At 46.9% G+C, this 27,263-nt stretch overlaps 8 protein-coding genes across 8 annotated transcripts; 3 read left to right on the forward strand and 5 right to left on the reverse strand.

Annotated features, from left to right (window-relative positions):
* Nucleotides 1-592: 592 nt before the first annotated feature.
* On the reverse strand, nt 593-3,063 carry C8R40DRAFT_1058758 (glycoside hydrolase family 5 protein; the record flags this gene model as incomplete). Its single annotated transcript, XM_046225217.1, has 8 exons — nt 593-1,147; nt 1,217-1,688; nt 1,747-2,034; nt 2,086-2,204; nt 2,266-2,401; nt 2,438-2,454; nt 2,526-2,559; nt 2,618-3,063. 8 exons carry the CDS (start codon nt 3,061-3,063, stop codon nt 593-595), a joined length of 2,067 nt encoding a protein of 688 aa, XP_046080817.1.
* Nucleotides 3,064-4,599: 1,536 nt separating this feature from the next.
* Nucleotides 4,600-6,947, reverse strand: C8R40DRAFT_1073850 (NADPH oxidase; the record flags this gene model as incomplete). The annotated part of the gene is made up of 11 exons (XM_046226639.1): nt 4,600-4,610; nt 4,672-4,765; nt 4,832-5,082; nt 5,143-5,173; nt 5,229-5,295; nt 5,347-5,512; nt 5,562-5,665; nt 5,718-5,938; nt 5,990-6,048; nt 6,100-6,537; nt 6,593-6,947. 11 exons carry the CDS (start codon nt 6,945-6,947, stop codon nt 4,600-4,602), a joined length of 1,797 nt encoding a protein of 598 aa, XP_046080818.1.
* Nucleotides 6,948-7,630: 683 nt separating this feature from the next.
* On the reverse strand, nt 7,631-12,664 carry C8R40DRAFT_1129517 (uncharacterized protein). The gene is made up of 9 exons (XM_046229134.1): nt 12,459-12,664; nt 12,251-12,397; nt 10,961-12,197; nt 10,763-10,909; nt 9,593-10,709; nt 8,983-9,534; nt 8,755-8,930; nt 7,975-8,700; nt 7,631-7,913 (listed from the first exon to the last, which is right to left on the reverse strand). The coding sequence occupies exons 1-9, from the start codon at nt 12,521-12,523 to the stop codon at nt 7,839-7,841; spliced, it is 4,242 nt and encodes a 1,413-aa protein (XP_046080819.1). The 5' UTR covers nt 12,524-12,664; the 3' UTR covers nt 7,631-7,838.
* A 2,898-nt stretch (nt 12,665-15,562) lies between these two features.
* C8R40DRAFT_1073853 (Alpha/Beta hydrolase protein) lies at nt 15,563-16,969 on the reverse strand (the record flags this gene model as incomplete). The annotated part of the gene is made up of 6 exons (XM_046226640.1): nt 15,563-15,653; nt 15,708-15,845; nt 15,910-16,128; nt 16,185-16,258; nt 16,315-16,466; nt 16,540-16,969. 6 exons carry the CDS (start codon nt 16,967-16,969, stop codon nt 15,563-15,565), a joined length of 1,104 nt encoding a protein of 367 aa, XP_046080820.1.
* A 1,585-nt stretch (nt 16,970-18,554) lies between these two features.
* C8R40DRAFT_721208 (uncharacterized protein) lies at nt 18,555-20,251 on the forward strand. Its single transcript, XM_046235982.1, has 3 exons — nt 18,555-18,666; nt 18,721-19,733; nt 19,789-20,251. The coding sequence occupies exons 1-3, from the start codon at nt 18,654-18,656 to the stop codon at nt 20,134-20,136; spliced, it is 1,374 nt and encodes a 457-aa protein (XP_046080821.1). The 5' UTR covers nt 18,555-18,653; the 3' UTR covers nt 20,137-20,251.
* Nucleotides 20,252-20,365: 114 nt separating this feature from the next.
* On the reverse strand, nt 20,366-22,834 carry C8R40DRAFT_1163420 (meiotic sister-chromatid recombination aldehyde dehydrogenase; the record flags this gene model as incomplete). The annotated part of the gene is made up of 11 exons (XM_046230371.1): nt 20,366-20,462; nt 20,517-20,643; nt 20,695-20,739; nt 20,859-21,044; nt 21,094-21,437; nt 21,494-21,618; nt 21,671-21,766; nt 21,817-21,974; nt 22,027-22,209; nt 22,259-22,586; nt 22,640-22,834. The coding sequence occupies 11 exons, from the start codon at nt 22,832-22,834 to the stop codon at nt 20,366-20,368; spliced, it is 1,884 nt and encodes a 627-aa protein (XP_046080822.1).
* Nucleotides 22,835-22,995: 161 nt separating this feature from the next.
* C8R40DRAFT_1058747 (actin-related protein ARPC5) lies at nt 22,996-23,650 on the forward strand (the record flags this gene model as incomplete). Its single annotated transcript, XM_046225216.1, has 4 exons — nt 22,996-23,147; nt 23,204-23,276; nt 23,342-23,524; nt 23,588-23,650. 4 exons carry the CDS (start codon nt 22,996-22,998, stop codon nt 23,648-23,650), a joined length of 471 nt encoding a protein of 156 aa, XP_046080823.1.
* A 987-nt stretch (nt 23,651-24,637) lies between these two features.
* Nucleotides 24,638-26,753, forward strand: C8R40DRAFT_1073856 (uncharacterized protein; the record flags this gene model as incomplete). Its single annotated transcript, XM_046226641.1, has 3 exons — nt 24,638-24,867; nt 24,924-25,815; nt 25,869-26,753. 3 exons carry the CDS (start codon nt 24,638-24,640, stop codon nt 26,751-26,753), a joined length of 2,007 nt encoding a protein of 668 aa, XP_046080824.1.
* Nucleotides 26,754-27,263: the final 510 nt, after the last annotated feature.

Below are 27,263 nucleotides of genomic sequence, written 5' to 3' on the forward strand. Positions count from 1 at the left end.
CGTAGAGCTAAACCTAAGTAAGATATATGATACTTGTAGATATATATAACAACCATGATGACGAAGAGGAGTGCGAGGGAGTGAGAAATGCAGAATGCAGGATGTTCAGCGCTCAGGGGCTCAGGCCTAGCCTGAATTAGAGGAAGCGTCACAGTAGGCAGGAGTAACGACAGTGTCTGAAGAAAAAAAAAGGTCCAAAAGTTCCCTTTTTCAACAAAAAAAGGACAAGAGTCCAATATGTATGTATGTAGTGTCCATTCGTGCAGCGACAAAGCAAAAAAAAAAAAGTACGCGGCGTTAGAAGTGAAAATAGAGGGAGATATATGCGATCGTATGAGATAAATATAGTGAACACAGCTAGCGATAACGATGACAACGACGAGCGAACGGGTGAAGGATCATTGTTTGGGTAGAGCTGATCCAAAGCGAGCTGTGAAGGACTATCGAATAAGCGTCAGCAATTGTACAAACGACACCAGAATACACAACAACAACAGGATCTTCCGTAACCCGAAGGATGTAAAGGAGATTATCGCAAAGCAGGTTGCAGAGATAGAAGATCCGATAAACCAATGTGTTTGTGTGTAGAGGTTTATAGTACCGGCATCGCTGTAATCATCGGCTCCCTGTACTCGAGCGCTGGTTCTCGTCTCTTGGAGCTGCTAGAACACAATGGTGACGGTGGGTTCACCGTCGTCCCGATCCAAGGGTCAAGGTAACTGCACGTTGCGATATTCACCATCAACCCCGCCTGATCACTGGCATTCTCCCACCCACTACCTGGAGTAGGCGTCGCAGTAGCCGTGACACCAGACTGCGTGAATGTCGGCGCAGAAAGAGTAGGGATCGCTCCGGTAGGCGTGTATGTCGGGAGTTTGGAGGGAACACCACCGCCGATGATCGTTGACGGCGGCCACGGGTATGAAGCAGATACGGAGGAAGCGAGCGATGCGGACTTGTCGTTCCCCAATTGGTTGGCGGCAAGAGGGGGAGTCCACGGGCTCGTGTTCCCGCAAGTACCGTCTGCCGCACGAGGATCCGTAGGCATCCAGCCTTGTTCCAAACCGAGTGAGTAAGACCATGCGGGAGATTCGACCTTGCCGGTCACAGACGAATTGCCAATCTTCCATGTCCAGAAGAACCAATTCTATGAATTGCAACGCGATGCGTCAGTATCACTATTTTGTGGATTTGGTAGTAGTTTATGGGAATTTACCTGTAGCGAGTCCATACTGGCCAATGCAAACTGTTTAATAGCATCCTTTGTGGTTTGATCATAAGCTTGCCAGTCCGTCCACGAGTCGCATGATCCGACTGATTTGAAAGAAGGGTCCGCAACATAAGTACCCTCGTAACGGATACCTTGGTTGACTCCGTTAACCCAAAGTCCACAATCAGTGACTGCGTTACTAAACTCGCCAGCCTGAGTCAATCCAAAGTTGGACATCGAGCTATTGACATCGGCTCCCCAGGCAGTACAGGGGGTAGTGGCATAGGAGCTAATGGGAGCAGAAGACTGCGTGCTGAAGCAGAGGTATGGATGAGAGTCTAGAGAAATACGGTCTGCACCAGGAAGGAATCCCGCCCAGTCTGATCGAGATAGGAAAGCGTCGTGGAAGGAAACTATGGGTCCGTTACCTGCACCAACACCACTGGCCTTGCGCACGACTTCATAGGCTTGCAAATAACTACATCACAACAATGTTCAGCCAGAAAATTAGTGTTATATCGGAGTATATTGCTTACAATGCTTGAACTTGGTCATTTCCAATAGCAGAAGCCTGCGGTTCATTCGTAATCCCGAACATGGTTACGACACTGCTATATTCGGGCTGGGAAATAAATTCTGCAATGATACGGATGTGATCCAGGGAGCGTTGAGCATTTGCAAGACCCATAGGTCCCATGAGCATGTTAATGGAGCCAAGCTTTCCAGAATGATTCCAGCCATTCTGGGAGCCAGGAAGCGCATGGTAGTCAAGATTGATACGAATTCCGTATTTCCTTGCCCATTGTATGGCCTTGAGGAAGTATCTGCAGATTTACGTGAGTCAAGACCACGGCCGTAATGACATGTCAACGCACTTCCAAGCAGTTCCCTCTAGAAATGGTTCCGATCCTCGGGTTTCAATGGCCCAGAAGGGAAGAGCAATACGAACGTAGTTCAGACCGGCGCCAGCGATTTGAGCAAAATCTTGTTCAGTCTTGACTGTGTTTTAGTGTTCCGAACATAACAGTAGGCCAAGGAGGAAGCTAAACGCTCACAATGAAGGTTTGATAGTGTGTTTCGAGCTGGGTCAAGCCACCCCTGCTCGTGTCTGCAGCCATGCTTTGCGAAAGAGTCCATTCATCGACAGCTGGTACCGTATCGTTGACATAGGGTTCAAAAAGAGCAGGAGCACTAATGAATTAGGGAACAATGAGTACAACAAAAGACACCAAGTGGTGCGAATACTCGCATAAACTATGAATCCAGTCAGTACATTCAGATAAGATCAATCCGCAGGCGAAGAATCGAAACTTACAGGCTCGACTGTCAACCAACCACCTAAATTTACTCTAAAACCATCACCCTTGTCAGTGGGCAGGCAATATTTATAGAAGTTCGTCAACTCACCCACGTATCCTATCAACGCCGTAGTTGAAAGTCTCGTTCAAGGCAGGCGACCACGACTGCGCACTAGCTCCGTTGTTAAAGGGATCGTTTATATCCCAATACCACGTTCCACCAAAAGGATTCGAGTAGGTGAAAGTCGTACCATCTTCCATGGTCACCGTGCTCCCATCTCCTCCGGTTACTGCGAGTGTTTTCTGGGTAGAACTCGAACCCGAATTCCCGGACGAAGAAGAAGAACTGCCCGAATTGGAGGAGTCTCCAGACGCAACATTTGACGCTGTCGAAGAATCGTGGTTTTTTTTGACGACTCCGAAGTAAACACCAAGTACAATTACGATGACAAGGACCGCGGCGGCGGCGGCACCAGCTATTAACAACATTTTTCGCTTCGATTTTGGCGAAGCATACATGGCACGCTTCTCCTCCATGTACCTGTTCCCACCCATTCCTCCAGACTTCCCCAAAGGCGACATAGACATTCCTCTGTCTCCGGCAAGGTCTCGAGGGTCATCGTGATATGGCGTGGAAAGCGATGTTGGAGCCTGTTGATCGTTGAGTGCGTATATAGACGAGCTGTATTCAGAATTTCGTTCTAATTCGGTACGATGTGATGACGCATATGAATCTCTGATATTGGGACCACCTTCGCTGTACAAAGCTGCACCCATGAACCTCGGCCTGGCAACACCCAGGTCGTCGCTGTGCTCAAATCCATGCACACCTTGTTGAGAGCTAAAGGGATCATCGGGGATGGGCGACGGTGGCGCATTGTATAGTGTGTCAGGATTTGACTGGTCGTGAGTTAAGGGCAATGGGTCGTAATCACGACCGCCGGTTGGGTGGGACATGACGGAGCTGAGGAAAGAAGGAATAAGTTAACCACGAGGACTGCTAGCTTTAGATTTATGCAGAAAACATACTGCGATCAGATGGCTTATAAGGAAGCAAAATCGAATCTTTTTAGCCGTTGCTCGTAAACAATGAGGAGCAGGAGGGGGAACTGGAGAAGCTTAAAGGACTCGAGGAGAACCCGACAAACCGGCAATCGACTTTTTGACTGGTCACATCTGTCACAATCTTCCGAATCCGGCGCCGCTTTCACAGTAAAATTCATCAGTGCTATTTACAGATAACACAGTAAACACAGTATAGTTTCACGGATCCTGTATGTTTTCATCTCTCTGGCTTAGCCCAAGCGCCATCGCGCGGAAGATATAAATTCCTCTTCGCAAACTTCGCCTTCGAGGAGAAAGTTGGTCAAAGAAGCACCGAAAATTGAAGAAGTAGAAGCAACGAGAAATCCACCTCACGTCAGACTCTCACAATCGTCTGTTCTACTGTATCGTGTGCCATCCTGGCTAAATACAGTGATATGAATAATGCACCTATACTTAGCACAACTTCAACGAAGTACAGTCTATTCTTCATTCTTTCCGGCATAGCATCCCCGTTTTTGGTTCACGAGTTCGTTCTCTCATCGGTTTTTGCAAACCGACGAAAATCCTCGAAGATCAGGCCGGTCCACGGCCGGTCAGCAATCGCCATCTCATAATAAGCTCCGAGCGAGGAACTGGAAACAAGGGTAAACACCCGATCCTCATCCTCCTGACTGTCAGTGTCAAGTCAAGGTTCCCCGGCGTTGCTTACCCTGCATACAGCCTATATAACTCTCCAGACTTGTTATTGGCCACATACAGCCTCATACAGCGCCCGACGCCAGCCGACGCCACTCACTAATAACACTCAGCGCTATGTGTCACGCCCAAGGTGTGTAGATTCTGAATACATGGTCGTACAGCACGAGCCCCGCAGATTGCAAAACCAACACTGATGATTGAACGTTGCCTCTACCGGATATGATACTCGGGAGAAAGAGATTCAGAAGAATAATTACAGAGAAATCACCTCGATACAGTCAAATTGATGTAGATAAGCAAGAATAACTCCCCACTATATACCTTTCTTGGGCTCCGGACCTCCATCTAGAAGTTTTCTGTAAGGGAGAAATGTATTAGCTTATTGAAATTTTATCCAAGAGAAATTTGTATACTAACCCTTGCCGAAGAAGAAGCGTGCGCCGTTGGGGTCGGAGTACTTGTTAGAAGCTCGGTGAAGAGCTTGAGACAAGACTTTGGGTCCACAGAAGAACTATAGAAACATACAAATTATCAGCTTGCTGATCCTTATCTGGAACAAAGGACGGAGGATACATACCACACCAACATCTGTATCCGGGTGCTTCGACGCAATGCTGGGGAAGACCTTGTCCCAGTTCGGTCGTCCGAAATGAGTAGGCGCTCTCAATGAAGTGATCGCGTCCTTCTCCGCACCGACGTCTTGGACAATGATGTTGTTCATATCATCATCCTTGATCTTGGCGGTAAGGTAAATATTGATTTCTATACGATTCTGAACGTCTTGCTCTTCAATCGCATGAAGGAGGGAGTGAAACCATTCCGCACTACCTATTAACAGAAAGTGAACGTCAGAAGGACACGGAAGGGAGTGAACAGAGGGGGGCATACCAAAGTCACGAATGACCCAGGTGAAGTAGACCTGAGTGGGTGAAAACGGTTGGCAAACAAATAAATGTGGGGCACAAAACACATACCTTGGATAGTCTAGTGGGTTTGCCATGATTAAAGTTGTTCATGCGGTACCAAATGGATTTTAAGATACTACGTTATATCTTTCAGAACCTGATACAGAGAGGAAGAGGCCGTACTCACGATGCGAATGGTGTAACCCCAATACCAGCACCGACGAGGAGGATGACTTCGTAGTTCAAAAAGTCCTCACTAGCGCTACCAAACGGCCCGTCAACCATAACTCGAGGAAGGGTAACGTTCAATGGCGGATTAGTGTCAGTCCCGATGACTTTTCCACCAGCCTCGGCTATTGATATAGAGTCAGACTTGATCGAAGATCAAGGGAATAAACTTACTCTTTTCTTTCGATTTAAAATCACAACCAACAGCTTTTGAAAGAGCAGTAGTGAAATCGCCAACTACACGAATGTGGACGGAAATATAGTCTTCCTCAGGAGCACTGACGAAGAAGATGAGAAGGTTTCATATCTCGCATTAAGGATGATACCCACCTCGTGAGGGTGAAAGGATGCCATTGGAAGTAGGAAATCTCAGGGCAATTGATGAAGATGTACTGTCCAGCTCTGGTAGTGGTTTTTTCCTTCTTGATCTGTAATTCCATGACATTTGAGGGGTGCTGGATGACCTTGGATATGTAGGTACGGTGACGGGAGCGAACTTCACGAAGTATACGTTCAGTGACCCATATAACACCACCAACAATCCAGTAGCGCTACCATAGATAATGAGATGATATGAAAAGCGAATGACTAGAGAACCTTACCCAGAAAACACCAATGGTGTTGTAAGAACAGTACGGAGGTCTGTCAGGCTTAATCATGCCTTGAGGGGAAGTTAGAACAGAAAAAAGCAGGGCCAGAAATATAGACGCACAGAACATTCCGTGAAGCTGCCAGTTGATGAAGAATACGATGAAAAGGTGATGCGTGTACCAAAACCTCTCGAAATTGGCCCTTCGCTTCTCCTCACGAGCGTACCAGGCCATCGTCCCAAGAGCTGCCCACATGATCCATCCAGTGATGGCCGGGCCTGCCTCTACACAAATAAGCAAGAAATTGATCACTCGCTGCTTGGTGGTGGTGGCAGACTGGATAGCAAGATTGACGACGTTGACAATATGGGCAAGCGTGTGGACCATAGACCAGATACAGATGGACCAACCCACTGCCTTGTGGAAAGTAATATTCTTGTCGAAAGGAATGACTGTACCAATCGGGGTACGACGCATGAAAGAGATGAAGTTTCTGCATACTGGGAGAAGAATGAAGATGACATCGACGTGGCACAACATTGCAGAGGCACGAGCGATAGCTAGAGAACGAGATAAGCCACTCTTCCTAATAATTACGAAAAACAAAGAACTCACTGAATCCGGCTCCAAGCGATTTTCGGGAGTTGTTCAAATTATCCTTGAGGGTGTAGTGGGTGAAACCAAGAGCACCGACAAGCAAATGGAGGAGTATGAATATGAAGAAGAACATCCTGTTACCACCCTCATTGATCATCCACAATTTCCACCTCTCAATGAAGTTCAAAGAGGCCTTCTCGATTGGAGCCTTGAGACTTCCATTAGTGTTTGTTCTTTGGAGACCTTGTAGACGGAAACGTTCGGTCTTATTGCGTTGGAGATGGGCACCGCCTGCCAGCTTCAGGTCAGGGTGGTCCTCCAAGTTGTGACCAGCAAAATTGGGATTAGGGTTGCGAGTATCCATGAAATCCATTGCGAAAAGAGTGTACGACCGGCGCAAGAACAAGAACGAGGGCTAGAATACGAAAGAAAAGAGAGGAAAGGAAGAATTGACCGTCCGGCTGGTCTATGATGAGGGAGGAGGGAAGAAAAGCGTAGACGTGAAACTGATCTATGTATTCAACTGCTATCAATTGGCAGAGCCGAGTTTCCATAGTTTCTTGGTCTAGATCTGGGAAATCCCACATTTTTGAGATAAACGCAACTTTTTTTCTGTATACATGGATCGTCTATTATGTAGTACTTTCTGGACGCACAACGCCTCGAATAACTATCTATCTATCTACATAGTTTCTCTATGCTGCTCTTCGTCGACGTTCCTCTTCATCTTTTCTCGATGCCGCCGGCTCGTTCATTGTCACCATCACGATCAATCAATATTCACTTGATGAACAACTAGGATGGACAGTTACTAGCTAGGGCTTCAGTACAAAAACATTCTTTTGTATGATATCTGGTTACCGTTCGACGTCTCGTTCGCCCATCGCTTTTTGTGCATTTTGTGCAACTGACATCATTTTTTGAATACGCTGTAACTCCTCTCTTCATAGATAATGCAAAAAATCAACTTCCTTGGGCTTTGGTCAAGCCTTGGTCGCTCTTCACGCTCGCTTCCGCAGTCCAGGTAGTGACTGAAATAGATTGTAAGGTCAAATCTCACCAGATAACGCTTTACATAAATCCTTATTTATAGTCCGCAGCAGCCTGCAAAAAATCCAGACTCAAGTAGATGCTATACCGACGAGCCGGACTAACTAGCTCTGCTCACATGAAAGATCCCTCGAGGCTCGAAACAAACCTGGAACAAACGAAGAACCCGAAGACACCTGACAAACCACACCACACCTAAACTGCCCAGCACGATTCATTGTTGTGGTTGCGGCGGTTGAGGCAGGGGTTGCGATTGTTGTTGCGCCTGTTGAAGTTGCTGAGCTTGCTGCTGCGGATTGCGCTAAATCTGAATATTACTGATAAACGAAAGAATAACACAGAAGACTCACTAAATTTTGCATCCTCAACATACTCTGCTGCAGTTGCTCAGGTGTATAGCTAGCGCTGACATTCGGCAGATAATAGTGGCCTTGGATGTTTCGTGCTTGAGGTATATTCATTGCCCCAATTTGACCATTCTGCATCATCCCGAGCTGTGGAGTCGAACTTTGCGATTGAGTTTGGCCCAGAGGATGCGACTGAGCCTGTGCAGAAGAAGGGCGAGGAGAGTTCACTGCGCCATTCGAAGGCGTACCAGTGGATCGAGGAGGAGAAGCGTGCGCCGGAGAGGAGGTAGCGTCACGGGGAATATACGGTGGAGAGAGTTGCGCATTCCCATTAACACCATTCTGCGCCAACGCTTGTTGCAGGTTACCTCGTAGAGCAGCAGCAGTCTGAGCATCTATAGTGGAATGGCCTTGAGCCGCCTGTGCAACTTGAGCTTGAGCCAAAGCATGCGAGAGTGCAAGCTGAGCTTGAACTTGAGCTTGCGCCTGCGCTTGTGTCACTGTCTGTGCCGAACCTCCTTGAACACGTTGTACCTTTTGAGCTAATATCTGCTGTTGTGGTGACATACGTGAGTTCCCTGCAACCAAAGGCGTAGCAGCTCGTTGCTGTTGGGATATCGGAACTTGGACTTGTTGATTGCGAATCTGAGCGACAGGGGGTGCAGAAGCTCCGGAAAGAGATGGTCGTTGGGTGCCGTTGACGACTGCTGCCGTTGGTTGTTGCCCGATCTATTGTAGAAGAATCAGATAATTGATTGAATCATAATGAACAACATGGCGTACAGGAGTGCGAGTCCCAGCACCGTTGGGCCCAGCAAGTGCTCTAGCTCTAGCCAATTGCAATTCTTGACTTTGCTGTAGATCTCGGTCTGACTTTCGACGACTAATTTCCGCAGGGGTCATCTTCGCCAGATTAGAAAAGTCGTTATGCGATTCGTGCATGGTAGCGGATTTTCGAACTGTTATTGTTATCAATTGGATGCGAGTTAGAAAAACGACGTCGAATTTCACCGTTATTCTTCTGAGCAGCTTCATTCCTTTTCTTGATAGATCTACGAACAGCATCTTGTACCATCGCATGTCGTCTTCTCTTTTTAGGCTCGCTCCCAGAGCCAGTGGAAATGGTAGGAGCAGTAGAATTACTTATGCTTGCACTAGCAAGTCGCTTCACGCCCCTGCTACCCCCGACGTTCATAAGAATGGGTGTCGAAGGAGGTGGAGTTCCTTCCACAGCAGTAGACTCGGTTTCCATCAATCGTTGTGTAGCTGCCGGACTCCAGCGTTCTCTCCAGCGTTCCTGACAATCTTTCGAAGTACGCCAATCGGATTTGATTGTAACCTTGACGGCGTTATAGCATTCGGAAATAAGCGCCCAATTGTTGGGGAACTTCTCCGCCAAAGACTTTAAAAGCAGGTCGTCACTGGCGCTCCATAAGTGCTCCATCGCTCGTTTCGGAGGCTCCTTGAATTTCGTGGCGGGGGATGATATTGCGGGAGTCGAGAGAACAGATTGAACGGCAGGAGTTGAAATTGTGATAGGTCCCATTTTGTGTTCGAAAATACCTAGAAAAACTTTTATGAGATATCTATCCAGAGGGTAAATTTTAGTATGGAAATGTACCATGATTGAATTCCTCGGGCAAACGAAACGGTTGCGGCGCTTCGTATTCGATGGAGATCGGTGTCTCGTCTAAATCGACCCATTGACAACCTCTGAGGTGTTTAGAAGGCTGTAGAGCCCCGACCAGCGTTGGTTTAGAGGTCATGAACGTGCTAGAAGGATAAAGCTTGCTATACGCAACCTCATCTACTCTTTTATTGACTGGATCATCCCTATCGGATTTCTTCTCCGACTTCTTCTTGCCGTCGACAGGAGGAATGGGCATTGCGAGGTCGAACATGGCGTATGGTTGAAAGTCTGGAAATATATCAGACAAATTTGATGGTGGAAGAAGAGTCTCGATCGTGTTCTCGCTGAGCGGATCAGTAGTTGTGATGCGAAAGTCGTCGAAATCGAGGAATAATTTCTCCACTCCTGAATGCGCAATGTTTTCGCGAAGAGGCGTATAAAGGTTGATTTTGGATGACTTTGAATGAGGGATTGGAGAGCGTTCGGAGGAGAGGGAGGTAGAAGTGGATAGGGACAAGAGCGTTGGATTATCGGACGTGGACTTTAAGCCACCTAGAGTTCGTTCTGGACTGGAATCATTCTCAGTCCGTGCAGTAGTTCGTGTAGTGATATCAATTTCGGACTGAACAGGGTGGTCGACGTCCATGCTTTCAGTCTGAAGAGCAGAATTATCCTCAACCTCTTCAGTTTTGGGCTGCAAATCCTTGAATCCTATACCATCCCCGTAGGAACTTTGTTTCATATCCGCAAGGGACTCTTCAATCATAACAGACGTGCCAAGGGCATCATCCACGTCCTTTTCCTGTTCTTCGTCATCTTCGTCGTCGGAGCCGTAATCCAAATTAAGTAAAGCTGATGAGGGTCTAGTGGGTCCCGAAGGAGTTGAAATTTCGATCTCTAAGGGGTCGGCAGGTACGTCATCGGCGTCCTCCATAATTTGGTCCTTTGGGCTCTCTTGTCGTGGGGGCTTCCATTGGACGCAAATTCCACGTTTCAACCTCTTCTCTCGGTTTCCTGCGGCATGCCATTCCAGAACAGACGTAGATAGATTGTATGCAAGAGCCATTTTCCATTTACGCTCCTCCCTAAAATCTGTGCGCATCCATTTCTAAAGTTAAGGTATTCAAATGGGGAACACGAGAAAATATTCGAACCACTCGCCATTTCATCCATAAGATAATCCCAGTGCGTCTTTGTTATGCCTCCAGATGCACGTTGCTTCTTGGGCTGCCTGAAACTCCAGCGACCAGACTTCAACAGCTCAATACGGTCTACAGCCCGTATCACCTTCAATTCAGTCATAGCAACCTGGAGATAAGATTAGCCGAGGATAATTCCTCCTAAACACGACGCACGTACCGCCCAATCTCGAGTGCTCAAACATTTCGTGGCTTTCGCGACTCTTTTATACACCGGATTGGTTCGTATGGTGGCATTCCATCGATTCAGTCCCCAAGGAACCCAATCATCCTTCCATTCTTTATCTTTTTGGCCTTCGGTTTTTCCTTTCTCCTTGTCCTTCTTCTTCTGCTTAACCTTTTTGTTCTTGATTTTGAAATCTGCAGAAAGAGAATCGAGGGGAGGAAGTGTGTAGCGAAAGTCTAATTGATGACGCGGTTGGGTGGGAGATAGAGGTGGGGCGGAGGGAGGTTCCAAGGCCACGGTCGAGAAATTGAACTCATTGAAGATACCGTGAAAGGAGGAGGATGGAACAGGGATAAATACAGGAGAAGAGGGCGAAACGGTGCTTGTAACTTTTGCCGGACTGCCAAAATTTCTAGGCGAAGCCACTCGAGGGGAGACCAATGAATTAGGCAGAGAAGACCCTTGGGGAGTCGTAGCTTCTTTTGGAGATGGTGGAGCCCTAGCCACTGTTGAAATTTCTGCTTTGGCTCGAAGGTTCACCATCGGAGACGATTCAATGTCAACATCCATGTTGAAATCTGATACAAAAGCGTCGTGAACGCTCTGAGGTTGATCGAAAGATATAGGATTATGCGCATGCGACGATTGAGAGACTTCGGACACCGGTGGAAGCGAGAAAGATGACCGAAGCTTAACTTCCGGCTCATCAACTTCCATAACATCTGCCGATCCATCATCCATTTCTGTTGGTTGTAATGAGCTCTCTTCTGCTGTATTGGCTTCTAGAGTCAGGGCTCCATCCCGTTCCTGAGTAGCGAGTGATGAGGGTGGACGTGTCGTGCCAGGAGATGGGCAATCTGCAGGAGAAATTGGAACAGACTCATTTCTCGGACCGCCAACGGGAATGCTTTGACTGGACTCTGTGGAGCCCAATATAGAAATTGCGCCCACTGTGGTGGCCTGAGACGCGGACAGTGATGGAGGCGATAAGCGTATGGTATCATCTAAATGTTCGACAGTATCTAGAGCTGGGGCTGCTGGGGTAGTCCGGATACTCGACATTGAGTCCTTCCCTAATGACCGAGACTTGCTTCGTCGAGCTACATCTTTAAGCTCTGTAGAGGTAGGCAGTAATGATTGAGGGCTAAGCTGGGGTGATGTATATTCTTCTGGAGGAACGAGATCGAAAAGCTCATTTTCGGATAAATGACTGATGAATCCCATGTCCGGACTACGTATCTGAACGTTAGGATTTAATTGAGAGAATGTAACATTTTGACAAACTTGTTTCTAAGATCGTATTTGTTCAAGAAAACATGCAGATCGTCTTCTTCCTCGTCGTCTATAGTTACTGTGGCTCCTACATTCGTCCGCTTCCGCATCATCTGATACATTTCGCGAAGAAGCGCGTTACGTTTGTCTGAAATTGCTCTGCATGAATTCATTACTGTCAATATCTATTGTAAATGCAAATAATATAAATTGGACGTACGCCAACTGAGCTATACGCTGTTCCACTAGAGAGTCAAGAGCATCTTCAGACATATTCTGTGGCATCCAATTTTTGATCAAATGTTAGAGAAAGGTCTAAAGAGGATTTAAAGATGAAGTATTCTAGGGTTGACCCAGGTTGACCGACCAGAGCGGTGAGATTGACTGAAGAGAAACGAGATGATGATGGTCAGTGGAAGAATTACGATTTCCCTTTTTGGGTAACTTCTGAATTATTGACGCCCGCCAATTGTCTCTTTCCCTCTGTGATACCCTGAAGATACTTACTTCCAGACAACATGTTCCAAACCGCTCTCCACTCGATATTTACAGTAGTCCTACCAAGACCTGTGAGTATTTACTGAGCATCGCGCTAATACAGTACCTGATGTTCCTTTTGGACACAGTTTTTCAAGGTTACCCCATCTAAACCAGATCCAATTTACTACACCGCGACCGCGTTTGGTACTTACAACCTCGACGCTAAGACTTCATGCGCGCCTCTACCTAGCGAGCCTCTCATCACTAGCTAATAGTTGGTTATAGTTGCGAACTTCAATGTATCCATGACAAAGTTCGGCGGAACCCCCTGCACCCCTCGCAGGAGCGGAGGATCATTCTTGACCTCGGCCAGTACCAGTACTAGCAATATCGCGCGGTCTCATATGAGCTCGACGTACTGCTGCTCTTGTAGTTGTCCCTATGACATTTCGGTACAGTCTCGTTCGGTTTTACATTGTCGGCAGTTGATGAACGTAACACGGCACAGAGCAGCTCGCTGAATCGGGAACCGGAATTTCAGCTCCTCACTGCTGTTGCTTCCTCACTCCTTGTAGGTCACCCTCTCAGAAAGAAAACACTCCGTTATATCCTCATGATTGCCGCATTTAGAAGTCGCCCTCACCTCGATCCACCACCACCAAGGCAGAAAGAAGGCACTCCCTAGATTCCCGTAACTCTTTTTCTCCATTCAAGACATACAAGCACACGCATATGCCCAGCACATCTCAAAATTTTCAAGAGCATACAACGCCAGACAGCAGACGACTTCGAAGAACCAGCAAAAGAATCCTGTCTAGTTACTCTGCAAATCTAGACCAGATAGCTAGCCTCGACAGTTTTGATAGTGTCAGTGCCCTGCCTTATTGCATCCCTAAGTGTTCTTCAATATGACTTGTATCATAATTATAGCCATTCAAGTACAAATCCAAGTCCCAACCATTAGAATTCCTCCAGACGGCCAAACGATGCTCTGCAATATCTGAAGCAGAATCGCCCCTCTCGTCCTGCTCCTCGTTCGATGCCTCGGATAATGAGGGTACCTATCCTTCGACTTCTGCGCCGTTTCCACTATCTTCACCAGTGTTTCTCCCCTCGCGAGCTCAGAACCGCACACAAGCTTACTCTGACGTGAACTTTTCTCCTGCTTTCGAACTTTCGCCTATCATGGAAGATCCCAACACTTTTGAAGATATGGACGATATCCTAGCATACTATAGCGATTCTCCGGTACTCGGTCGTCTCAACGAAAGTCATACTCATTCCGAATTTGCGTTCGACGAGGGAGACTGGGAACCAGAGGTTATTCTTGGCTTCGAGACCAAGCTCAAGGTTTGTGCGCTTTGGTTGGGAAGGCGTGATATTCACTCACGCGATGATATCCACAGACCAACTCTTCAGACATGTCCGTATGCGCCAGGCGAATGTCATTTGTTCTAAAATCGACAGATTGTGAGGATAATTTTTGTGCGTTAGGTCTTTCACAGTTGATATGGCAATGTGATTTATCCAATATTTTGTTTACTCGTATAGCACTTCGCGGTGTTGAAGCAAACACTGTGAGGAAACAATGCAAGGACCTCTTATTCCCTCCTTCTCTCACGTTGACCTTTCCAACACCGGAGATGCAAGATATTTCAACTTTTCCCGAGTCTATTCCCCTTGTGACTGAGTCAAATCAACTCTTACCACCTTCCCCGATGCCTCAAACGCCTCCTTCCTCAACCCGTCGATCTCTGGGTCGTAATCTTAGCAGCCCTCTTGTTCCTCCTACTCCAATGCCATCTCTTCCACGTTGTACCTCATGCGGATTCGGGTTCTCATTCGACATCACTAGTTCAAATGATATGCTTCATAGACCAATAGTTCCGTGTGAGAAGTGTCAAGCACAATGGGACCGGTGTCAAAAGTGGTACGGGAAAAGAGGTTGGGAGGTTGGTGCTAACGAAAATACAGTAGAAGCTACCAGCCCAATTGTTGATATGAAGAAAGAGAAGGTTTTAAAACGTGCCTCAAGACGGCTTTCTCGGATCGTAGAAGATGTGTTCATACCCGACCGGAGATCACGACAATCTTCTGTCAAGATACCTTCGCAAGGCACAACTTGGTCGTCAAAACGTATCTCGTTCATGGATCGCTCAACGCAGGAAAATACCGGAAGTTTACCGGAGGATGCCCATCCTTCATCACAAGATCAAACCAATCCACTTTCTTCTTCTGCCCTGGAAGAGCTCGAAACCCGTGTTCAAGACTACAGCGTGGAAACTCATTTCAAAAGAAGGATAAATCTGAGTCCTGATGTTGTCACCCAGAAGACAAACGTTCTTGCAAAGTTGATGGCTCTTCGCGCATTCTCTCGATCAAAGACAGAAAAGTCGAAAGAAGAGAAGGACGAACCCCAACCCAAATGGCGGCGATCATTCTTGAACTTGGATACTGAAAAATCTGAACGCCGACCTACCTCGTATAATTGACGATCTTACTCTGGAAGAGCTTTCCCAATGGAAAAAATCTCTTATCGTTCTTTCCTCAATTCTCCCGATTTTTATTCTTCCTTGTTTTGGATAAATACCGAGTTTTTATTTCACTCTTTCGCAATTCGTCCGTGTCATGACCTTGTCAAATTTCAATGGCTCAAGATCCTCTCTGCACCCAATATCCGGCTACCCGCACAACATCTTCAATCACCTAATATGATATGATATGCACACTTAATACTCTGATACTCATTGCATTCTCTCGGCATGCAATCGAATTCATCGCTTAAACTAGTATGCAGATATCGTACTATATGCAACAGAATATTTGAGACATTTTCCCTCCAAATCAAGGCAAGCACTGGCTGTAATAAGCGTTGGATACAGTGCAAGTTGTTCCGGAGGCACAGGTTGTCGGTCCTGTGTATCCGATTCCCCCACTAGGAAACGATGTTCAATGATGCTGAAGGGAGAGGAAAAAACAAATTGTATACCATTGCCCCCATTCAGCGACGGTTCCAGCGCCTGTTCCAGTCCCAGTTCCCGTACCAGTGCCAGTGCCGGTTCCGGTTCCAGTTCCGGTTCCAGTTCCAGTTCCAGTGCCAGTGCCAGTGCCAGTGCCAGTGGATCCGCTGCAAATTTTAAAGGATATCGATGAGCACCCGTAGTTTGAGTGAAAATTTAACGAGTACATACGTGATTCCAAACCAAGCCAAGTCAATGGTTTCATGAACTGGAACAGTGTGGCCGACGCCTGCAGCAGAGTAGCCGACAACTTCAGTACCATATGTTGTCATAGTGTATCCAGATTGAGGATCATTTTGAGTCGTAGTCGTGGGAGTTTGAGAGAGTCCAAAGACGTCTGTCCATTGCTTGATTTCCTCGCCATAATTAGGGTACAGAAGAGTCTCGTCGCTGATTAAACCAGGAGTTTAAACCAGAAGGTCGCGGAATTCGACTTATGTACTTACGCAGTACCGTGCCATAGCATCATCTTAGGGCGGGAACCTGTGTATCCTGGATAAGCATTGGCGACTTCTTGTCCCTGTCAGCATCAATCAATTCAGCTGAGGCTGATTGGTAAAGGAGTAAACTACACACCCATTGTTGAGGGGTCTGGATAAGTTCCCCTTCAGCGCATTGGGTGTTCCATGAACTAGCACCCGCGAAGCATCCAAAGGCCACGCCGGAGTACACAGAAGCAGCCTGGAATAACTCAGGATAAGAGCCGGCCATGACGTTTGTCATCATAGCTATTCGTGATGAATGGTAATCAGGTTGATACGGAGTCAGTAGAGAAAAAATAGTAAAAGAGATCCTTCTGACCTCCAGAGGATGTTCCAGTGACGTATACCAGCGAAGGATCAACTCCGTATGTAGCGATAGAGTAAGTGACCATGGATGCAATTCCTTGAGAGTCCCCTCCTCCGTTATGAGTCAGCGTTTGTGGTGTGTTAACATCGAAACAGGTTCCAGAGCGCGGTGAGCTTGGATAGACAACCAAGTAGCCATACTCATCCGCAAGAGTCGCGTATTGAGTACTCTCAAAGTATATCGGCCCCGACGCAGTGCATTCGTGGATCGCAACAATAAGTGGGAGGGGAGAAGCTAGCTTCGCAGGCTTATACACGTACATACCGACATTGTTGGGGTTGGGTCCTATGTCGGCAGTGACTTGGACCAATTGCTGCGTCGCAGCGTTCACTAAGGGTGAAAGGAGCAAAGACAAAGCGGGGAGTATACTGAGGCGATACATAGCTGAAAGGCCAGGAAGGACTATTCACCGTTGATCTCCTTTGAGAGGCGTCTCTTTATACAGAGTTTTCAAAACCTTCGACAGTGGGATTTCGATACTGTATCCAGACTGAAATCAAAATACAGGGAAAACCACGGGAATTGGCCTACAGTAAGTATCCTCGTGGTTCCTATACCGATCAGCTGCTGAATTCTACAGCGCTCACTTTTCAGTCAGTCAAAGTTCAACCCGGCAATTCCTCGCAATCGTGACGACCGAGCTTATGCCAGGTTTACGCCAAAGGCTGCCTCTTCGTTTAGGTGATGTTTCGTAATGACTGAAAAAGATTTGAGTGGGCCTGGAGTGGGTTGTCTACCCCAGAGGGAAGTTAGAGTGGGGTCCAAAAAGTCAGTGTTTATCTGAGATGACTGATATTTGAAGATTCGAGCAATTGACAAGTTGTCAACATACTCATAATCACTTGAAACTTTTGCGTTGGCAAGAGAGCTACATAGTGGTTGTTCCAAATTTCGTCCGTAAAACACGATAATTTCACCAGATTTCACCGTCCAATTAATTCCAAGTTGGGATTCATGCCCGAGTTTCGTTTCGTTTCGAGATGTGTCGACGTTGTACCTTCGGATAAAAATGCCAGCGAGTGGAAGACTGAATGAAGAGTCAGGATGATGGAGCTTCGAAGAGGCATAGTACAAGGAACGACTTCAATCTGATACTCAATACTTTCGGAACGGATCAAATGCTATTTCGATTTGGTGAAGGCGAGTGTTCAACTCTGTTCAACAGTTAGCATCCCCCACTGTGTGATCTGATTCGATGGTAACTGATAGTTATACGACGAGCGCTCAGCATAGACATTGATGAATACTTGAGTTCCTCCATAGCATATCAAGTCTTGAAAGAGCTTCACAACTTGGAGAAGGACGCCTGAAGGACGCTTTTAGCGATTGCGTGGGAACACGACTGAAAACGAAACATGAGGCTCCGCCGAAATGCCGGACCTCATGTTTTCTTGACCACCATCGTAAGATTCGTAACCCACCTTGTCCCGCCACTTTGCTTTGCAAAAGTTTCAATCTTATGGCAAGTTCTTTTTAATCTATATCTCGAATTTATTCACATATGAACAACAGCTTGCAGCGCAAAAGCTACCTCTGTCACTATCTTACATCCACTTATACACTAATTTGCGCAGGGTGTACAAGGTTGAGTACGCTACAACTTGATAGCGTACTTAACGTTGTACAACTTGCGGGAATTCTCTCCGTCATGCCCATAGTCCTATAGGATGAGATGCCTCGAGCTCTGCCTCGTTTTAGGCCTCGTTGCTCCTTAGGCGTCCCATCTCAATCCTGTTTCGGTGGACATCATATCGCGATTCATCAACATGAGTTTGATGGCGCGGAACGTGTTCACGGAAGTCTCCGCGCTTGCTATGTCGTCGTGACCACGTGATTGCGAGGAGAGTGCTTGGACGCGTCTTCCCATTGATCTTTCAGCCTCGTGCTGTAGGTGAAAGAGAAAGGCATTCGGGAGCTGCGATGAATATATACGATAAGCTCCATCCACGGGAGCTCTTATAAATAGTGAAGCCAATTAAGGTCTCTCACCTTCATCAGTTTCATTTTTTACTCTTTTTAGACCTTTACGACTCCAACGCGCAGGAACCTCTGAAAATCTTGTTGCGATGAATCACGACCGTCAGTCTTCGTCTCTATAATGTGTCCTTCTCTGATAACTTAGTCCTGCTCCAGAGCAATATCATTTTTCATATGTCTCTTTGCCTTCTCCATCTCCCTCATTGCCTGCCACATTCTATCCTGATCTTCGTCACTGTCCGATCTCTCTCCCAGAAGCGCGATTATCTCGGAATACGCACCCAGAGCTCCATCGGCCAATCAGTGACTCGCCCGTCCAACACTACAGGTCTCAGTCAGACACATATTCTTTTGCTACCTCAACCCGATCGGAAGTCGTATCTCCTGCTCACGAAGTTAGGCCGCGCATCCCCCGTCCTCCGAATGCGTTCATGCTTTTTCGCTCGAATATGCTGAGGACAAAAGCGATACCGCAGACGGCAGAAAAACGCCAACAGCAGTTGAGCAAAGTAGCTGGCGAGTGTTGGAATCTGTTGTCGCCCGAGGAGAAACAGGTTTGGCATAACGAAGCAGCTAAGCAATTGAGGGAACACCAGCTCAAATACCCTCACTACAAATTTACCCCCGCCGCGCGAGGGTCTTCCCGCAAAATGAAGAAAGATGGCCAACAGTCAGCTGTGGCGGATAAAAATCGCGTTCGGGAACTCAGAGAGAAATGGACTCAGATATACGGACCTGCAGTGGCTCCTTCGCGTCGCAGGAAGCCCAAGCAAAAGGCACATAGCCTCCCCAGAAGCGAGCCTGACCCGACTCTCGAATCGTTATTTAACGATCCCTCTTTTGCATTCACCTCCTCACCTCCATCCTCCCTCACGGCTTCACCCTCTAGCAGTGTTAGTGATGGCAGTCTGCCTCCCATCTTCCCAAACCCTTCCTATCCTCATTACTCTGAAAACCAGCCTTACAGCTTCAGCGGATTCTTCATGAACGATTATCCATTCCCCAGGCCGTCCTCCACATCTTCCAATTCGTCTTGTGATGGATCTGTTACATCTTCCGCCTCCTCTTTTGATGCACCATCAACTTCATTCGCCCCATCCTATTCTGTGTCTTCCTCCTCGCCTTTGGACGACAATGCCCTTTGCGCAGGTTTTAGTGGTCTAGACATTGTGCGTCAATATCCTTACTTTCCTTTTTTCTGCGTTTGCTAATGTTCATTTTCAGACTCCTACTACCACTTCCTTCAGGGAAAGCGATATGTGTCCGCAATCTCTAAACCCTCTTCGTCAGCCTCCTTCGTTCATCCGCCTGACTAACGAAGGTACTTCGTCGGAGCTACCGTTCTTATCACCGCTCCTTCCTTCTCCTTCGGAACATGGGACGAACTACCCTGAACAAAGCTATGTGGATGGTACATCTGCCTATCCTGGTTCCATCCCGCCTTTTTTGTATGATTCTTCGAGGCCGGGTGAGTTGGACTTCAACTCACTTGGTCCAATCCCATCCCCGAACGGTGACTCTTTGAATTTCGGCAGTTGGAGCTTCATCGAAGAAGAGAGTTCCGGGTTGTAAAGATGTGGGGTCGTACAGATAATTTCAGTTTCCCAAATCATGAATGTAGCATATGTATACTAATAGCATCTCTTCCCATGTTCCGACCACTGTAAAAGTACTATACATTTTTTCTCGAGTTGTATCAATATATAGTAGTAACTATCACCCCAATGTCATGCTGGTTCATCCTCGTAGTCAAAAAAAAATTAGATTCGCAATGAAAAGTGAGTTGATAGATACGTATAACCTATTTCCTCTGAGCTTGTATTAAAGTAATGAGACCCTGTATCCGTGCTCTCCATGTGTCGGCGTAAAAGAAGCGTATCAACCCTGAAGTGAATTCGCTGCATTCACAGTTAATGAGTATTCTACGCTCGATAAAGGGAAGCGGGACGCACAAGCTGGTTCCCAACGACCGGATGGGATAGTCCAATACCTTCGGTATCGAAGTTTGAATTAAACCAGGCCACCAATCGTACACTATGACTTTCGGGTTGGTCAAGGAGCGAAGGCCTTCAGGACCACCTAAAGAAAAGATATCAGTGATACAGCCTCATATGCAGACGAAGAACGTACCGAATCGCCCGTATCCGCTTGCCTTAGTGCCCCCGAACGGCAGGTCTTGGCTTTGAGAGAAGTTAGCATGAAATCATTGATTTCGCACCTGCACGATGCTACTCACTTCATCTACACAAGCAGCACTTCAATGAAAACACCCCTGGTCTGGCAAAAACATCAACTCACATAAAACACTGCGAAGTCGTTCACAGCAACCATTCCGCAATCGAGTGCCTCAGCGACTTCGAGACATTGTTTTTGGTCGGGACCAAACACACTTGCTCCCAGTCCATACCGCGTTCCGTTAGCTAGGTTGACAGCCTCCTCGACCGTCTCGTATCCCATGACGAGAGCGATGGGCGCAAAAACTGGTTTCAATTTAGTAACAAGAATGGCAGAAATCGCATATAGGCTTACGTTCTTGCTGTGCAATCGCCGCAGAGTTCTTGGTGAGTCCGACCAAAGTGGGCAGGAAATACGTTCCTTGATCATGGTAGACATGGTGATATCGCTCTCCGTTGACAATCTTGGCACCGTCCTCCTCAGCTTGCTTAATAAGTGCCTCTAGAGCATCAAACCGATTGTCAGAAATCATTGCGCCAACGTCGACAGGGGATAAGTATCCCTGATCTGAAGGCAGCGTTACAGAACCGCAGCGAAGCTTCTCAATTCGTTCTTTGAGCATGTCATACAAGTCGTCGTATTGGTCGACATGGACGATAAGTTTCTCTATACCAATACAGTTCTGACCAGAGTTTTGGCTGCAATGACGAGTGAGCATGAAAGAAGGATCGAAGTACGAGGAAATCTTACTTACAAAATGCCTCGCATCCAAGTGCTGATCCATTGCTTCAGGTTTGTGTTCGGAAGAATGACAGCAGGATCTTTTCCGCCTAACTCTAGGGTAACGGGGGTCAAGTGTTCTGTAGCATCTATGGCAATCTATGTCGATATGAGTGGAAAGTTTTTCAATACCACGATATAATTTACGTACCTGCCGCCCAACGGTTTCCGAGCCAATAAAAGTGATATGCTTAATGTGCGGCGATTTAGTTAAAGCTGCCGCTTGTTCTGGCCAGCAGCAAACGAGCTGTCATAAAAACGTAAGACTAGCCTATAGAACCTCGGAGAATTACAAACCTGTACAAGTTCTGGATCATGGCCGCAAGCTTCAAGGGAGTTCTTGATGATGTTAACGAACCAGCTTGTAGACCATATCACGTTTTCAGAACATTTGAGCACTACACCATTTCCAGCGAATATAGATGCAAGAATTGGGGACCAAGCGTTATGAAGAGCTATGACTCATGTATGAGAAGTAAGAATCGGTCTTGAATTAGGAAAACTCACGGTAGTTCCATGACACTATTGCTGCAACGACACCGAGAGGATCGTAGTGCACTTCCGACTTTTTATAAAACTGGATGAAGTTGGATTTCCTGGACTCCGGTCTCAAAGCCTCTTCACCATGGTCAATCAACCATTCCATCTTGCAGCAAGTAACGAGTATTTCTCCCAACGCCGCATCAATAACTATTCATTGTGTGAGCGCACAGTCTACGATTCTACAACAACCACTTACGCGTCTTTCCGGTATCCCGACAAGCTACTCTTGCACAAAGATCCTGATTTTCCACCATCCACTTTTTCAAGCTCCGAATGACACGTCTCCTCTGAACAAAGTCTGTGTACATCCACTCCTTCTGTGCCGTAAGAGCCTTTTGGATTTTGGCCGCAATTTCTGCGTCGTTATCTGCGAGGACTGTTGCAATATGAAGACCGTTGCTTGGATCAAAGCAAGTAATATAGCGCCTGTCCGGAAGCATCATAGGCTGAATGTTTTCATCCTCTAGGTGAGATTCCAATGTTGGTCTCTCAATCTTGACGGAAGACCAATTCGGATCAGCTTCCTAGTCGCATAAACTTTCAGCACAGGGTCATATACATAGCTTGGACATCGTACTTTCGGAGTTGAGAAATGGAATGGAATTGGACTGTTCTTGGACCTTCTCTCTCGTTGTACTACCAGCCAAATTCCAGCAACAACACAAAGGAAAAGCGCGTAGAAGACATCGATGCCTTCGTCCTCGCGATGTTCATCTGACCAGAGGTTAAAGGAGAGAAAAGGATGGAGAATAAAGTAGAGAATTTTGTTCATGCCCTCAATAGTGTGAGCCCAGTCGTCGCGGTTGTACGATGCAAAAAGTTAACGCGTCTGGTCGGAATTTCAACCGCTGATCACGAACATGTGGCAGTGCACAGCAAGTTTAAGCGCTCTGATTACGTAGCCACACAGACTTTGCCATTCAACTTATTATCATGGATGTAGCTTTCCGAAAGATCGATATCGACGTCTACGATGAAGACGCTCTTCAAGACTCAGAGCTGTACGAGGCTGACTCTCGCGATCCTGCACAGGTGTTAGGAGACGCGAGGGCAAGGCAGGCTTCTGTGAGGAGTTTACTGGCAAAGTGAGTATGTGTCCACTTCTGAAAATCTTCATTCGTTGACGGTTAGAATACCTAAGGAATGATATTGCTGGAGCGCTGACAGCTATTCTCGAAAACGCGCCCTACGGTCCAAATGTTGAAGACGCTAAGGTGCTGGGGCATATATATATATATATAACGATATTCTCATTAAAGATCGCCCATCTTTTCTTCAGACCATGTCTTTGCAATCCCTACTCACCGTCTTGAACTCTACTAAATCCACCGAGATACCCGCCGTTATCAAATCTCTTTCCATGGACTCGCAGGACACCCTCATGAAATACTTGTACAAGGGTATGGCTATGTCAGGATGGGCCGATTCGAACGCGAGCGTTCTCCTTAGCTGGCATGAAAAGGTGATTTGTTGTTACGGCTACTACGCATCGATCAAAGCTTAAGAGATATACATTCGCTTGAAGCTCACAGAAATAGCAGGGACAGGATGTATTGTGAGAACGATGACGGATAGAAGGACTGTGTAATGCAATAATGGACAATGGAACCGTGCCGCCGATTTTGCCAATATCCAGCGCAACATGATCATCGTTGAACCATTCGTTACACAAATCGGCGCAAGTCTTTCGCTCGACGCGATCGTTCGATACTGAAGGTTGAATCGCTTTGAGTATTTTATAGATCAGTACCTATATGGCCTATGCTCAGTCGCACGTCTTTGTCTATCCCTTCGTTCCATCCACCCGAGAATCTTTAGCCGGTCAAGCACTGTTGATCTTTTTTCCATTGCAGACCTTAACCTCTTCTGTCACAGACGTATTCTAGCTGATCAGAACTTTACCATATAATTCTAGATTCATCAACTCGTTAGGAGAACTACATATATAGGCAGAGACAGACAACATATCCTTTACTTTCGCAAGGCCCCAAGTGACATTCAGCCATTCGCTGCCTATTGCTCGCACGAACACGTTGCTCGTAGAAGTTTTATGTTTACTCATTGCGCGACCGCAAGGGCTGCTCGTGCAACGATAACGAGTAATGGAAGAACAACACAAAAGATAAGGAAAATGAACTCAGGGGCTTGACTGGTATGTTGCATCAAGGATACGCTCATAGTGCGCCTCCTCGTAAACCACAAAGGATGCTAATGACGGTGATGCTGTTTTGATATCATAATGAAATGCGTCCAGCAACGGGAGACAGCATGAGTAGGGCTTTATGATCACATTAAACATCCTATCGTAGGTGGACTTGAACAGTGTAGTATATATGCCATTCTACACATAGGACTAAGTAAGTTTGCTGGCCGTCTCTGAAGAGGCAATGTTCATCTATATATCTAAGATGCTACACTCAGAGTAGAAAATATTGGCAGCAAGAAGACTCAAAGAATGAGAGGATGATGGACCAGGACTCCGGAATTACATAATTTGTATGCCTGATTTGGAGCCAGTTGGGCCTCTTTGCTCTTAAATACGTCCACGACCAAGTCCACCGCGCCGTTTACCGCGATGAACTGGTTCTCCTCGTTATTCTCCCAGGGCTCTTCTCAAAGCTCGAGGAGAGGCCAGGCAATGAGCTCGACTCACGAAGCTTTCTCAATACCAACGTCATCTCCAATCTTTGCTTCTCATTCGGACGCTTTCACTCCAGACGTACTCAATACTCCAGATACTTCCCGTAGTGCCTCTTATACCTATCCTCCACCAAGTCCTGCAGCGTATAGCTATGCCTCTACATTGTAGGTGTACTTCGACCATTGGCCGTCCCTTTCAATCTTTCTCATTCATTTTCTAGCACAAATTCTCGTCCAAATTCTCTTCTGCCCACTCATCACGACCAATTCCATACACCCATCCTACCACGCTCCGCATATCCTCCGCTAACGCAAACTTGGAACCGTTTGCGAGCCTGGCTTACTCGAGAGTACCCAGAACTTGGCGACACACTTAATTATGGAATTCTTCCGCAGGACCTCGCTCAGATAGAATTGCAATTCGGATTTCCGCTTCCTGCAGTCGTCCGAGAATCTTATCTTGTTGTAGATGGTCAGGAAGCAGAGTCAGCAGCTGGCTGCGCAGAAGGTTTATTCTTTGGTCTTTTCTTACTCCCGTTGGAGGACGTTCTCGAGGAGTGGCGGTTCTGGAGAGAAGTCGACGACGACCCAAATACAGGTGCTAACGCTCAACTTCGCGACGCTATGCAATCAATACCTCCAAAGTGGATTCGTCGAGAATATTCTCAACGCGGTTGGATCCCTCTTGTAGCAGACAAAACAGGCAACTATGTTGGAATAGATCTCAATCCAGATGATAGTGGTACAAGCGGTCAGGTCATAGTGTTTGGTCGCGACTTTGACACCAAAGTCGTCTTGTTCAATGGTGATGGTCCAGCAGGGTGGGCTAGGTGGTTAGCTAGTTTTGTAGAGGAATTGGAAAGCGGCGAGGGCTTCGAGATTGGGAAGGGCGAGGATAATTCAGATGACGAAGATGATGTTGGGTATGCCAGCTATTATAATGATGGGAGTGGTTCCGGAGACGGAGGTGGTGATAATGGATTGGGAGGAGGTCTTCGACTTACTGGAGAATATAAAGGATGGAGTGTACTTGAAGCTTGGGCGGATAAGAGTGTTAGAAAGTGGTATGAGGCCGGCGTCATTAAAGATACTGTGGACGAAAAGAAAGGCAAAGTAGGTTGCTTTTCTCTTCCGGCAGGTGGTATTGCTAACGACATTACTTATAGGAGGCAGAAAAAGTCCCGTCGTTGCATTTATCGCAGGGTGCTGCTGCAGAAGTTCCAATTCCTGTTCTTGACGATGTTGACAGCGTCGAGGCCACAGATCTGCGTCCGGGCTCGGTTGCTCCACCGGCCAATTTGACGAGTCCGACGGCGATGAACAGTCGGAGACCTCCAAATCTTCCGACCATCCACATTACGAAACCTCCTCTGCCACTACCCGTGGAACTTCCTACGCCGCGCGACATCGTAGCTCTTCCTTCTCCTCCCGATTCTAGACACTCTTCTTTCGATGAGGATTTGGAATCCGGTCGCGCAAGAAACATGTCGGAATTCCCTACGGATAATATTGCTGTTTCACGCCGTGTCTCCCCAGTCGATGCTGCAATAACTGTCACATCACCTCCTTCACCGCCACCTGAGGACCTTTTGGCCGATTCTGATTCAGTGTTAGAAACAACTCCCATCATTCAAGCGGCAGCGCTCTCATCGCCAGACTCAATTGAAGCTGTTAAACATGAAACACCTAACCCTGAATCCCTTATCGATGCGTCTTCTGACAGCGCCCCATTACCTGAAGAACGTGTCGATGACACAGAGGATGCCATTGATCCAGACGTTACTATTCGGTTAGTCGGCGGGGGCGGCTCATCTGGTGACGTCGCAGAGTTGGCAAAAGAGGAGATCATATTGGATGAAGCAGATGTCGACGCAGATGTTGCATCATTGGCTTCTACAACGTCAGTGGCTTCAGAATCTAGTCCTTCCAAGGAGAAAAAACACAAGAAAACAAGAAGTGGGCTTGCAGGACTAAAGAAGCTAGGATTGGGGAAGAAGAAGAAAGGTTCGGTCAGTAGTGTTAAAGAAGCCGTTGCAGACTCTAAACATTAAAGTTCTATTTCTTTCAATTCTCTCACTTATCTGTTCTCCTTGTCATTACTTCGCTCTTATCGCTCTCTTTTACTTTATTGAACTTGACTATTTTCAGGACATCGACATCTGTTTCGTTTTGCATTCTCCCTTGTTACTTATACGCCCGACCAACTTCTCTCGCTCAGTATCAAGTAACCAATCCAGTTAATCCCTCATTCTCATAACCCTCATACATCTCATGTATCTCCTCGTATACCCTTAATACACTGCATATCTCATTGCGGGACAATACCTACGTGACATAGAACGATATCAAGGGATCCATATTGTAGAAAGTCTGGATCTGTTTCCAAGGAGGTTTCCTGCTGAGCTGTATTTTTATCGTTCAATGTTCTAACGTCCCGCCGACGCAGACAGCGGCTCTCTAGTTAAAGTGATGGTTATAAGTGAGGTATTATATCAGGTTGTATCAGAATACGAGGGTTTGGATGGGAGCGAACGAATGAGCAAGACAAGAACTCCAGGTGT

This window comes from Lentinula edodes (assembly GCF_021015755.1).
Source record: "Lentinula edodes strain Le(Bin) 0899 ss11 chromosome Unknown C8R40scaffold_52, whole genome shotgun sequence".
Taxonomy (NCBI): domain Eukaryota; kingdom Fungi; phylum Basidiomycota; class Agaricomycetes; order Agaricales; family Omphalotaceae; genus Lentinula; species Lentinula edodes.